We start from the raw sequence: 15,396 nt of genomic DNA, 5'->3' as shown, positions 1-15,396 counted from the left end.
ACGTAGGTCGCGTGTTTAACCGATTTCATTCCGACTTTTACACCGAAATGTCATCTACAAGCTTTATCAGAAGTAGTCACGAATCGTGAATCTAGAAAAATGTTACTATACTTTTTTTACACATATATAGAATATATTTTATCATATATATGTATTTTGTAGCTTTTATTCTGATTTCTTCTTTCTCACATTAAGTAAATATATCAATGACCAAATTACCTTTTTATTAACAAGAGAGAAGTACTCTATGTAATATATTGTAACCAATATCATAATGTGTCTCAAAAATATCGCGCGCTCAAATGTTAAATGTTATTTTGTCGATTAAAAGTTTTGAAAATTCGTAAAAAAAATTGAAATCTTATTTGTGCATGTATTATAAAGATACACAAAATTTCTCTCTTTTAAAAGTTTGCGAGAAAATCAATTAGCCAGTAAAACTATCGTGTATATGCACATTTAATTACGTCCAAGCGCGAATAAAAGTTTCTCTTATTACATTCGAATTACAGTCAGTTCGAGTCGGAGCCGTAGAGTATGTTTTCATTATACTTCGTCCATTGCTTTTAAATCGTGGTTGAACTTTTCTCTGTATTTCTTTAATGAAGATTCTCGTGGACTTTTAATGTTTTTTATGTACGCCGTCAATATAAGAATTTCACGAATGCTTGGCGTGTCTACTTTCTCATTGATTTTATCATTAAAATATATTTAAAACAAACTCTATTTTCCCATAAACGATGTATTTATTCATCTTCAATATTTTTAATTGCCATACTCTTGATGATCTGCTTTCAAAACTTTCTTTTCATCGTATAATAGTTATAATTGTACAGTACAATAGTTAGCTTATATTCTTTCTTTTGCATATAATTATATCTAAAAATTCTTATTATATAAAAGATGTATATAATGAGATGTTCACATTTATAATAATTTCATTTTCTTCAAAGTTGTTTTTTTAAATCATATTATCATGGATGGCATCAATCAATTTATACATTTGTTTATGAAGAATCAGTTTAAAAACAACAATTGATAAATTTTGGAAATTGAAACTTTAGACAGTTATAAAAAAATGTGATATATAAGCGTACATTTATATTAAAGAATAAAATTTCATGCAATTTGCTTATATAATATGATATTATTATTTAGATATTATTCTGGTTGCACGTATCATATACACATTTTGTAAATAGTACAAAATTGTAACGTTAATCGAGGGATTTCAATTTTCAGCCGTATATTTGTTTTCAAAACATTCAATTTGAATGGAATAAGCGTTTACGGGAAACGCATTTTAGAGGACTTCAAAAGTTATCTCGTTCTCATTATATAACGATTTTGTCATTCCGTATCCTGGGGAAGAGTCGTTTCAGCATCTCTCATCGCACTGTAAGACGCGATCGAACGAAAAGAGATTTCGCGATAATCTACCTTCTTCAAGGCAGTAGCTCGCGAAGAGTCGGCGAAAGTAGAGCCGTACGTGACGTTCGCCTTTATCTCTACTCCCACAGAAAAAGGAAATAACGCAGTCGGAATTTGCCGCTAGCATCGCGCTGCCGCTGCTATCGGGAATATTTTAAATCACGTCTGGGATAATCGAATTCCACGCCGCGAGAAGACGCACTACGTTGGCCCGAACGTTATTCACACTTTAACGGCGGATTCGCACCCTTGTCCCCGGCATTTTCTCTCTTCCTTTCTCTTTCTCTTTTTTTTTTTAACGCGCCATTCACGCATCGTTGCTATGGGCGATGCGGGCCTCCGATCTCGTAAAGAATGCAAAGGTTCCTCTGGGGAAGAGCTCGGAGTGCGTCCTCTGGATCGTAACGTCCGTAAATTGTACCGTCCATCCTGATTTCATGCTGCGGTGAGAAACACGCGATCATCTCATCTCCATCGCCAATACATCGCGTTCTATATCTACTACGTGTCGACATTCTAGCTATAGGACTTATAGAGTCGACGAGTCGGTTCGAAAGAATGTCAATATTTGTTGGCTCTTATCGAATATATCCTTTTCGTTCAAGTGAGTGCAGTTTTGAAGGCTAAATTATTAATCTTTTTCATTGGTTTTTCTTTCTGTATATCGGACAAAGATATTCCTATAAATAAAGGGCGAAGAAAATAGAAATTAATCGGAGAAGATATATTTTTCTTAATATTAGATTTTCCTTCTTCTTGTATAAACAGAGGGAAACACTGATTGTTCTAGATCCCCGTACACTGGGATTGTCCTGTATTAGCATGGATATTTGACATTGGTATGGATATCAAACATCTATATCAATACACCAATGGTATTGATCTGGATGTTTGACATTGCTTTGTATGCCTTAGGTATCCATGTTGTAAACGTTATTACGACGTATTCCGTGGTTCAAAGAAGCATCGTCATTTTCTACTGTACCCTATTGACTTTCATCTGCTAAATATATAGAGCATTCTAAGTTGATATAATCCGACAATATGTCTTACGATCAAAATTCGATATTGCTCTATATAAATAATAAAAGAGAGATATGATATAAAGTTAAATAATGTTTTATTAATATTTGATAGCACTTTATAATTGTTATATCGCGCAACTTAAGTGCTATGCTACAACTTTCAATAGATTCTATCACATGAATAAATAATAAAAGGAATTAAATTTTATGATGAAGAATATGGACATAGATTTGACCTAGAACGGAAGGCGCGCGAATATTGTGTTACCGAATAAATTCTTCGATTGAATATAATCTTCTGAAGAACGGACAGAGTGCGAGAAAGTGAGAAATCACTATTTTATGATTCGAATACGTATCAAAATTCGGATGGATCTATATCCTCTCAACACGGGCCGACGAACTCTGGCCAAGAGCGGTCGAATATCTCATCTCTCTATATCGACGAGTTCTCGTATCCTCCCTTCCTCTTCCTTTTCTTCCTTCTTTCCTTTCGGAAGTTCACTCGTCGTCGGCTCGCGCACAAATGGATCTAGAAAAATGGCCATCGGATTTTCTATTATCCCGATAAACATCTCACCGATGATGTGAACGGTTTGTCAATAGCACGATAGATATAATACAGTCGAGATGTTCGACGAATCCTCTTTCGCAGTAAGTGAAAGGCAAATGCAATATCACACAGAGAGTTCCGGATTACACGTCCCTCAAGCACACGCTCAACTTCTATCCTATTACCGGATCGAGAGAATTCAGCTATCTAAGTTCACATATCTTTGTCATTGTCAGACGTAAGACGATTAGTGCCAATAGAAGATGTTTGAAAATTGTGCTGTGAACGCTTATTATATACGTCGCGTAGAACCCTCATATTTTGACGAGAAATTCAGATGATATATTCATGAATATTCTAAAGACAGAATTTTCATTTTAATCATACGATGTAACGGCACGTCATTATTATCGTATTGCTTAGGCAATTGCAATTATCATATTTCGCGCGAATTAAAAAAATGTCAATATATAAAACGTGTCCCGCGGCACGTTTTCATCGACGAGCGGAGTCGAGAGGGCGAATTTTTATGGCAGAACGGATATATGGATACTTACAATTCATGTCCACGCGGACCGACGACGACAGCGGGATCGACCTATTGTTATTCGTGGCGTTGCAAGTCAGCACCGTGTGGACGTCGTCCCGGCTCAAATTTTGTATAACGATCTCGCTGCGTGTCACATCGTTGCGCAGTACCGTAATCCGGTTGGTGACGAATTTGTCGTTGCGATACCAGGACACTGTCGGGGCCGGCTTACCTACGGAAATACATCAATTTCGTTTCAGCTCGCTGCGTGTCAGCTAGGCGGAAAAATTATCGCACTCGGTATCGACGAAACGCGACGCTTCGCGGAGGTCTTTTCAGAGCGGAAGCGCGCGTATAGAGAGATGCTCGAGTTTTAACAGAATTTATCGATATCTCTATGCGCTCAATAAACTCGCAACTATTGCGAGATACCGCTGTAGATTTAGCGGTATGGATATTGTTACGAGGTTACTCGCGATAAAAAAAATAAAATATAATAATTGTAGCATATAATCGTTAGAAAGAATTAATAAATGAGGAATATGAAATTAATTTTTCATTATAAAAGAATGCTGTTTAATAATCAACTGTTTAATAATCAACATTATCAACATAAAGCATAAATAATATTCGATTTATTTATTCATAACTATCTGCATTATTGTGTAGTATATCCAAATGATATTGTAATATAATTAATGATAAAAAATATGCTTGTGTAGACATTCACTAAATTAACAAGGATTAATGCAAATATTTAATATTACAAAGTTATTCCAATAACGATTGGTTAACGTATGTACATAAAATTGTTTTGCATTTTAAAATATTGATAATTTATGTTATCAACTTATGTTAAATTATATTTTAGAGTAGATAAGCATAATCTATATGTTCAAAAGATAATTTAGTTATATTCTATCATGTTTAATTTCGAGATTATTAATATTGCACATTTTTTTAGAAATCTACAAAATAAACAAAAGATATTAACAATATAAAATATATAAAGATACTTTACAACTACTTTTGCAATATTATTTCCATAATACACGTTAACCATTGCTTAACGTTATACGTGTGCAATATAAACACGCCGATTATTTATTCATTAAATAACGATGTTTTGCAGAACAGTACATAAATATTTAATTTACAATATAATTAATGACTATGTCATTTATATAGGAAATTAATGGACGTTAATGCATGTAATTAATGTATTATAAGCATAATATATGTACATACTCGTAGATATTCCAAGTCTCATAAATCAATTAATATATACATGATTGAAATCTTAGTATTAAAGATAATAATATAATTAAAGATAAGATCAAAGATAATAATAAGTAATAATTATTAAAACATTATTATACATAGTAAATATTATTATATATATTAAAATAAATCCTTCCATTTTTACAGAAATAAAATATTGCTTAATAAACAAAGATTCTGTTCGAATCATTTTCCTGTTGACTGTTAATATCGATTACGCAGGGCATGCACGAGCCTCGCATTACGAGACACAGAGAATCATGTAGTTTTTGGAGATTGAAAAAGACGTTGCTGCCATGCACACTCCATTTTTACGATACTCACCGCCATGGACGTCGCAGGAGAGTCGTAGATTGTCGCCCTCCAAATACGGCCCAACCGTCGAGGTCTTCTCGTTCCCGTTCTCATCGACGATCTTGATCACGTGCGGCGGCACTGAAAATCAACAGAAATGTCGATATAGTTATCGTCGAGAATATTCATGAGCCTGCGAGAGGCTTTTCTGGTCTCGCGACTCTGATGCGATGCGCGGCCGCGGATGTCCCGGACTCGCGATGCGTTGGAGCTGCACGGGACGGGCACGTCACACGAAAAGTCCGATAACACGAAATTGGTATTGGAAGATCGTGCCTGAGATATCGTGACGGCATTAAATTGAAATCTGAAATCGATATCGAGTCGCTCCGAGGTACGTCGCGATGTATTTCTGACGAGCGTATGTATCGGGTGATGCGCCCACTTCTCGGTGCCACTTCTGCTCTCGGAATCGGCCCGGAAGCCGGGAATTGTTGCGTTATCAAATATTGGATGGACAGACATAAAGTTTGCTGGTAAACTTAAAATAAGAACGGTATTTCGCACGCGCGGAGAAGCTGCGCTTTATCGCGCACCGAGAATGGAATTTACGGAAAAATAAGATTGCGATGCTCGTGTTAGGTCGGGAAATCACTTGGTGAACGGAATTCCGTGATATAATTGAAAAATTATAATCGCAAAAATTATACCGAAAGATCGCACTGAGAGAAACGCTGCTACGTTCTACTTTATTTTCCTTCTTGGCAGCAGGAATCATTTCCCGCCGCATAAAAAATGATTTTGATTCTGCATTTGGAATGGAGCGATTTATTTTTATTGCAATTTTCTTTCATGGTATATCAAGAAGGACAGTCGGGAACTCTTGAAATTAAAGATTAATTTGGCGAAGAACAATTGCTTTTTTCAACTTGTACATCAAATGCATTATTGCTGCTAGTAAGAGAGAAGTTATATCTTTCTTGACAATATCTTTTATAATTCTAATTTATGTGACATTATCAATTTTAAATATCTCAATAGCTTTTTTTCTCTCTTTCACATTATAATAAAATATATTTTACTTCAGAATACACTTTTGCTTATGTTAATACATTTTTAACAAGAAATTTTCGTATATACAGTATATATAAAATTTATGAAGAGAATTTATGATATCGCTTTCTTCGTTTTATCACATTTATTATTTACAGATAATAAATTCGTAGATTAAATTTGCACGGCATCAATTTCCCAGTGAAAATTCTGATTATTTATTAACAGATTGATTAACAGATTGATTAACAGAAATTCCCTATTTTTTAAACATCTTAGATCTTTTTATTCCATTTATTGTATTAGAGTTTCCGATAATTACATTCTTATTTTATACTATTTTCAATTTACACAGAGTTGATTGCAATTGAGATCAGTTTTGTTAAAGTTTTTAATTTGAATAAGGAACGAATCGATAAATGTATTTTTGAGATTTCTCATTTTATATTTAATTTCTAATTTCTTGCTTGGAATAATTCTTCGGATACAAATACATTCCGAATGAGATCATGAATATTATATCGCATACATCATCATCATCAGCAGTAGAATCGCGTGAATCGTGAAAGTGTAATAGACGTGTGAGGCGTTCTTTCTACGCTTTTAGATTCGTTGTTATGGATACCGTCTCTGCGGGTTCCTATTTCCTTCCCTGTCTTTCTCCCACTTCTCCCCTCTCTTTCTCGAGAGTGTTTCCTTTCCCCTTGGTTCTACATCTTCGTAATCCTGACAAATGGTATGCGGGAAGGCATCATTTATCGGTATTAGCCTTTGTAGTATTTGCCGCTTTGTAGTATCATAGTCCGCCGTGTAATACGTTACGTATCTCGATTGCCTCTCCGTTTCCTTAAGAAGGAGGAACATGATGCACTCGCGTCGATCTCGGTTGCGACCTCCTTTTTAAAGGCGAAGTCCCTTCGTAAGAACGCCAGTTCCAGTAGTCGAGAACGACGTAACGCGCGACGCGGCGCAGCGAGGCGCACCATTAATCCGCGACAGGTCTGACAGTGGCGCACCTGCACTACTGCCGTTATTTATTTTCGCGGAGAAACTGCCGCGGCTGCTCTATACTAAGACGAGAATTATCGTGCTTTAATGAAACCGATCCCTCTGGTAAAACTCAATTTATTATCCGACTCGCACGCGCTTTCACGTCCGACTTCATGTCGGCCACTTTCTTCCCTTTAATTATCCATCACGTTTAGCTAAAAGCTAAACGATCGCGCGCGCAAGATCATTCCCCAGGCCGCGCAATCATTTTTCATCTTATTTACTTGGTTCCTACGAAATAAGTGACTTTCGATCCGACAGCGAGATGATGATGATTAAATTTGTTTCATTAGGGCGACGAAAGATTAATACAGAAATAGATCTCGCATTAACAGTAAACCGGTAGCCAGCAACAATTAACGCGCGTAATGTTGCGCCATTAATATATATATTCCCCTTTCTCCCTTTTCCAATTACTAAGGCAGGACATAATTTTCTCAGAATTATGAACGCCAGCAGTGATATTTACGGTTATGGCGATACAGCGCGCGCGGTCCTATGAAAATATCCATATAATTCTGAAAAAAGTCCTTGGAAAAAATCTACGAAAATAGAAATTGATTTCGCATTATGTTTTTTATATCTTTATAATAAAATATACAGGCAGTATTGTCGTAGTATTTTATTTTTAGTGAGTCATCTCTTATATATTTCATAAAATATGCTTTTCATCTACGTTTATGTGTCTTAAATCGATCGATATATTTAGAACGTGCTTTCGTACACTTTGTGGTCGACTATGTTGCATGTAATTATCGCAAAACTCATAGCCGATTATATGCCGAAGTTTTCGTAAAATACTATCACGTGGAGTTATAACAAAGTATATATGCATATTCAGTATAATTTTGGAGTTAAATTTTGAAAGTAAACTCTGCTTCTTTAGCGTTCACGCACATGATACAAGATTTTCATATAATTAAAATTTAACTTTTACAAGTATCTCGTCTCTGATGTTCATAACGTATACAAGCTTTCAAATGAAAAAAAATTCTATTTTACACAAATCACTCAATTTAAAATTAAATAATCAAGTCAAATAATTAGAAAATGTACCTACTTTTTTCAATTTTTTTTCTTTGTAAAGTTTTTATTTTTTCATATATAAATGAATCTTATTCTATTCTACAGATAGCGATATTTTATTTTTAATTATATTATTGTTTTACATTTTTTATTATTGAGACCATTGATATATGCAAAATTACCTTTTTGCAATTTGCATTATTTTACATTTCTATTCCACAATTTCGCTTGCTCGTACACGTACAGTTCATCAGCACGGTCATTTTATTCGCGAACTCGAGTACTTTGCGTACCAACGCGGGACTGTTCAGATTTATTGTTTATAAAAGCTCTTGATTTCGGGAACATCATCAGCATCGAGAATGCGGCGTCGGTGGGCACCGGAAGTCCGAAACTGTTTTTCGTGATTAATACCGAGCTCGGTATGGGCGGCAATGGTGTGAAATGGGGGTAAAAGAGAGAAGGGAATAGGCAGTAACGGACGACCGAGCCATCGGGTGGTAATTGTCGTGCTCGCAGTTACGCTGGTTAATTTGAGTCGCCAAAAAGTTACTTCCGCCTTTCGCTCCCGGCGTGGTCATAAAAAAATTTTACTGCGGTTCGCGTGCTGGTGCGCAAATGAAGCCGTATCGATGTGCTAACGGCGACCGAGCGCGCCATAACGGCATGCAGGATTTGATTTCGGGCACGAACTTTACATTACCCATCGCTCACGCGAAAGTTCGCTCTGATAAAATATGACTACGGTATAAGAAATTTAAATCAAAATTCGCGCACGCTGTAAGCCATCGGTTCGTCGCAAGAGGGTACGATATTGAGAATAATATTTTGCTTGATTCTATAGATAAAATTTTCTAACTGCTAATTATGACATTAATTGCTGGATTGCGAGCAAAAGTTAATTATAATTAAATACCATACAAGAATATAATACGATTGAAAATGATAATTATATACAATACTTTAGTTTCTCTTATGAATAATTTATATGCAGTAATGTCTCATGCATATATTTTGACATCATCGCGCAAGCTTTTATTGCGTACTTCTATCGAGATCAGTTTAACGAACCATTCTAAATTATCATCGCAATTTCACTTTTGTCATCGCATTCACTTTAGTCATCGAGTCATTGGTATGCATGGTGATACACCGCGATAAAGTTTCATGGCAATTTTTTAATTTTCAATGTATGAAAATAGGCCGATTAGACTACTAGTCATATACGGGGGATGTGTGAAATTGCGCCCATGATTGAAAAATATTTCCACAGAAAACACATAGAAGTGTTCATGGACAAAAGTATGTTTTTTATTCATAAAACGGCGCGGTGGCAATTGCAAAAAAATAAAGCGTCTGTCGATGTTGTGTGAAAAAAAAGAATCGAGTTCGCGCACACCCAGACGAAAGGGAACGTATATATGAATTCTAAAGGGGCGGCCGTTCGTTCCGATTATTTTCGTCAATGCTACGCCGATGAATAGGGTGATCCGATTCGTTCCGCGAGCGCGTTCCGCTTTGGCGAACGTTTCGTGCTTCTACCGTCTCCATCCTATCTATATCACGCCTCTATTCCACATCTCTTCTCCTCCCCTTTTTTCCGCACGTGCCGAATCAAAACACGTTCGTTAATCCTGCGAGATGGGGAGCAGCGGAGCGAGAATATCATGGATATAGGTGTCGGCACGACACACTTTTGTGGCTATTCTCAAAAAGCATGCCTCAAAAGTGGCATTGTGGCGACTATAAACTCAGGAAATCACAGTTAATATTCGTAGTAATAAACACAGCATTACTCGTCATAATAGACATCGGATAACTATCATACTACTACGTTTAATCAAAAGTGAAATTGCGATGGTAATTTAGAATGGTTCGTTAAACTGATCTCGATAAAAGTACCCTATAAAGAGTGTCAAAATATATGCATACATGAGATGCGTTACTATGTGTATATTATTCATAAAAGAGACTAAAGTATTATATTACATTATTATTTATCAATTGCAAAATTGGAAAGATATTAGGAAATTTGATCGAAAATATAAGAAATATATTACCAATTTTTACGAAAAAATACATCTATTTTCTTTTTATTGTTGCAAACTGGACTTTCATGATAAAGAGCATTGGGAGCGTTAAAGAGCAGTGGGAGAGAGAGAGAGAGAGAGAGAGAGAGACAAGATGAAGAAAGGAAAAAATGAAAAAATGAAAAAAACATGTCATAATAAGAAATAAATTCTTATAAATAATAAATTATCTTCATATCTCAAATTTATAATTGTCGTATATATTATTATTAATAAATTAATGATATAATTGGATTCAATAATTAAATCATGAATAAGTTTATTTGCAATATTAACATGTGCAAGAATGAAACTTCACAATCGGCAATCGTAAAGCACTAGAAATGCAACAATCAAAAAGGATAACAAGTTTGCGTTTACGTTGTTACGATATATAAGATTAGTTTTGCAGCGAAATAGTAATTTAGATCTACATGCGCCAAGACTGCGTGCTAATGCAAAACAATTTAACTGCAAAACAAACTTAACTTCCTCGTTAATATTATAGACGAAAGGGTTTACTTTTCCACTTACACAGCGACGCAATTTCCTGCGCTCGTTCTGAGGAAACAGCGCTACGCAAACGCTATGGAAAAGAATAAAGATATCTCGTGAGAATCACTGAAAGCAATCACTGACCGTACAATTCTTTATGTCGTATCGTTTGAAAGAATTCAGAAAAGAACTCAGAACAGAAAGTAACTGTGTTTCACGTTTTACATATTTTCGATATTTGCATAAAAACAATATATAATTACAATAATAATTTACATATTTGCATAAAAACAATATATAATAATATCTTATATAGTGCTTTTTATTTGCAACAATATTTAAAATTTTATAAAAATTTCTGTTATAATATGTTTTTCAATCACTAGAATGATTTAAACTATTTTTTAATTCAAGATAGTTTATTTTTTAATTCAAGACATTTTTTAATTCAACAGTTCTTTTCAGACAGCTTTCTAATTTAACAGAATAAAATTGAAAGATTTCTAAAATTATATCGAATCACTCTATCATCTATCTTTCGTAATTGACAAAATTGTATTACGTAAACGCGTGGATTCTCAATTATATATATATATATATATATATATATATATATATATATATATATAATATATGATTTGTCTGTATAAATAAGATTATTTAATATAAGATTTAATATAAGATATAATTATATAAGATTTATTTAAGTGACTCTTCAGACAGTGTAAAGAGGTCAAAAGATTTTTTTAAATTATTTAAAAAAAGAACAATATTTAAAATATCTTTAAGTTGTTTTTAGACATCTTTTAAGGTACTGTCTAGATCATTTATTTTAAATATCGCGCTTATTTGATGCACGTCTATTAAATTGTATACCGATTAAACTCTATGCTCATTATATATTTTCTTCATTATGACATAAAGCCGATGATCCTTTCTTGTCCGATTTTCCATAATCTGTCTCTCTGGCGAAAGGACTAAAGAGAGATATCCTATCGATAAAGCTGACTCAGACAGATTGCTTCGACAAAACTATCTTGTCCCAGCGCTCGAAGGCGTCTGCCACCATAGCTTATTATGCGTCGCAATGAGTTTGAAGATTTCATTACAATAATTGCCTTGGAAGCTGCTAGCATTACCAATGAAGTCCATCAAAGTCCGCGTTTTACTACCATTTTCACGATCGAGGAATATATATATTTTATGCTATCACATACATAACATTATTATCTGCACAGATGTTTATAAAAATGCCGACATCTAGTAAATTAATTTGTTAAATGTCAGATTTGATCGATTTCTTTGTATAACTAAAAATCGTTGATGCAATTAAAGTAAAATAAGGGAATAGAATTTTTGATGAATATATTGCCTCGTTCATCAATTCTTTTTTCTTTTCCTTTTTCCTTTTTCACTCTCAAAACATATAATTGTGTAAATATTATTTATATATTATGAAAGAATATGATAATGATGATAATTTGCAAGTGAGATTTTTTATTCACGTAAAGCATTTTTAAAATTTGATTCTTTCATATAATTTTTAAAGCAACTAATATAGAATTAGGTACTGCATCTTCAGATGTATTTCATATGAAAACAATTGTACAAAGAAAGTCTGTTGCACGTTGCAATTTCGTTTGCAAGTATATAGATTATGCGATGCAAATCTTTGTACATTTATATGAAATCTCGAAATCGGAAGCGTGCGGCTTCGGTATCCCTATACGGTAATATACGAAAAATCACACGTGAATACGATCCGGCCAGAGAAACAGAGAGACATCGACAAACACAGATGAAGAATGTATATATCGCACGGTGCAATATCCGTTCTATCGCGTATTACTTGCTCTCTCTCTCTCTCTTCCCCTCTCTCTCAAATATACGCAACACATATGTGAACTTTGTATGGTCTCGTACGTGCTCGGGCCAAGGGTCATGTACACGCCGTAGATATACATCCGGTATAATCCGACGCCGCAGGTCCAACGAAACAACGGGCTTGTCGAAGCGCGTTCTCTAACTACCGACGATAGCGACAGTTTTTTCTTTCTTTTCTTTTCATTCCGTACCTTTGGCCTCTTTGCGCCCTTCTCGCCGCTAATACGCTTGTATTTTTGTTTCAAATTCCCTCTTTCTGCATCATTCTTCTCCGTAATCTTTCACATCCCGTTGCTTTTAGAAAAAAAGAAAAAGAGAGAGGGAAAAAAAATGGAGAAAAGTTGCTCGAAAGAGAGAGTTGCTTTCGAGTTGACTGAGAGACAAAACGAGATACTCGATCTCTATTCTCTTATTCCTTTATCTTATGCGGGTATAAGATTGTTTCGTTGTGTTAAAAGGATGGCTACATCCGCTATATTGACCGAAATGTACCATAGGGGTATACACCCGCAAAGAGAAAATAGAGTGTGAAACGAAGTTCAGTTTCAGGTGTATTTGACGTAGGATGTTATTTCGATTATATTAAACATTTATTTTGCTCACACAATTTTTGCGACGTGTCATATTTCTAAATTAATTAAAAAAAACGTTAACTTATCAAAGGGAAATTTCATAGAGTTGAGAAATACTTAGCATCATAAGTTGAATTCAAGCAGTTTAAATAAATAACGGTAACACACATACATAATACATGATGTAACCTTTTTTAAGAATTTTTCCTATATTAATGAGACATTTCATTATTTAAATTATTTATATTATTAGAAATTAAGTCAAGCCATTAAAAACTTTTTTTTTGCATAAAAGATTGTAATCTCTAGATTAATGTTGCGACAAAAATTTATGTATAGAAAAAATAATATCTAAAAATATAGTGATAATATGTGTCACATATCTATAAAATCATGGATGGAAAAATTTAATTAATCTAAATCTAATTACCTTTTATCTCATTATTGTGATGTTCATTATTAATTAAACTATCGACTGGAATGTAATTCTCACGTTGCATGCACGCCTTTGACAGAACGCGTAATTTCCGTTTCGATAATGGCATAATTATCTGTGCGCGATTAGTGAAAAAGCGACGTGCGAGAAGCAAGCGAGGCACGTGTACGTTATCTTGTACACGCACGTGTGAATATTCAAATCGGCGCGCGGATATTATATAATTCAACGCCAATTTAAGATAAGTCTCATAACCAATCGACCGAACCCGATTAATACGTTCGCTCACGATATCATTTAATTAAATATATGTGATGACGAACGAAACGATTCTCCCGTTTCTTCGAATCGTTTCTTCGAACGTTCTATGATTGATAAGAAAATTCTGCAAAACAAAACAAAACGTAACATTCTTTGGTTTTCCTTTCTGTGTAATAATTGTGATTTACCTCTCGAACGTGATTCCAAAACTAGGAAATATTTTTACCGAATCGCACGTTAAATATTCGCGAGATCGACAGAGAGAGACTATTATGGCTCTAGTTTTTTATTTTTTATGGAAAATGATACACCTCTCCATATCGCGCAACGTGAATATTTTATTCTCGTATATTTCATGCTTGACGGAAATATCTAACGTGTCTAAAGAAAGGACTAAAACGGGGCAGCGTACGGCAAATATTTCTCGTCGAGCTCGAAAAAGATACTTGCGGGTTCTACATGGATTTTACAGACCACGTCCATCAAGGAATGCGAAAACTGCGTGAATAATATAAAAATATATCTAAATATAGACAGAAATGTACGTTTAATTACTAGTGCCATCACTGAAAAGATATTTCTGTACATTTCTGTATCTTCTGCATTTTTAAGGAAGTTTAATAAATTACGTGCGGCAATTGACTGTTTTGAATAATAAAAAAATAGTAAAAAGTGACTTGAAAAATTTCCACTATTTCTACAAAACATTTTGAGTTGACTAAATTTTTTATGTATAGTATTTTATAATTAATGTTTTTATATCCAAGAAACCTTATTATTAATCTAATATATTTTGTACGAAAATGTAAACTAACTTTCAATGTATTTTTTCCAGAGATTATGCCGGATTTTAAATGTCAAACAAGTTATTTAATTTTTAATAATTTTAACTTGTAAAATATGTACGAAATATGTTGAAAAAGTGCGCGAATTTCAATATAACTATAATAACTATAAAGTAATTTAATATAACTATAAAGTAATTTTTTTATCGTAGACTTGATTTTCCTCAAATTGTTTCAACTATAGATATATGCACAATTAGGAAGTTCATGGCATTAATACAAGTCAATTGCGACAGGTTAATCGAAATTCTCGAATCCTCTTTACTTTGTCAATATCAATGTGGTTCTTGCATCAGAGTGTTCGATTGTCGCTTCCAATAAGATGTCGCGCACGTGACCAAGTACACGTTACAAGAAAGATTCTTTGTTCCGTACAAGTGACCCGGGGCCGAGATTCAAGCGGGTGCTGTAAAGGACGGTCGCTAAATCATCAGATGTCGCGTTAAGGAGAGTTCGCGATCGTTACAGCGATGACGTTTCTTGTTCCGATGGTCGGCGGCAACTTTCCGTCCGGCTTCGTCGCGGACCTTCTTCACCAACTCCGTTCCAAAAGAGCATTTCTTATAGCGCGACAAACCGCAGAGCGAGCGAG

The 15,396-nt window shown here is 34.4% G+C and overlaps 1 protein-coding gene across 1 annotated transcript in view; it reads right to left on the bottom strand.

The window, feature by feature from the left end:
- Positions 1-15,396, bottom strand: part of LOC105259379 (hemicentin-1) — a 65,413-nt gene that overhangs the window by 33,428 nt on the left and 16,589 nt on the right. Inside the window, exons 3-4 of the mRNA XM_025411206.1 lie at positions 5,144-5,254; positions 3,567-3,770 (exon numbers count right to left, since the gene is read on the bottom strand). Of these exons, the coding sequence (XP_025266991.1) occupies positions 3,567-3,770; positions 5,144-5,254 (315 nt within the window). The remainder of the gene's footprint in view (positions 1-3,566; positions 3,771-5,143; positions 5,255-15,396) is intronic.

This window comes from Camponotus floridanus, unplaced genomic scaffold, assembly GCF_003227725.1.
Source record: "Camponotus floridanus strain SB8 unplaced genomic scaffold, Cflo_v7.5 scaffold105, whole genome shotgun sequence".
NCBI classification, from domain to species: domain Eukaryota; kingdom Metazoa; phylum Arthropoda; class Insecta; order Hymenoptera; family Formicidae; genus Camponotus; species Camponotus floridanus.
Note: the sequence above shows the minus strand (reverse complement) of the source record. Positions and strands in the feature narration are given on the sequence as shown.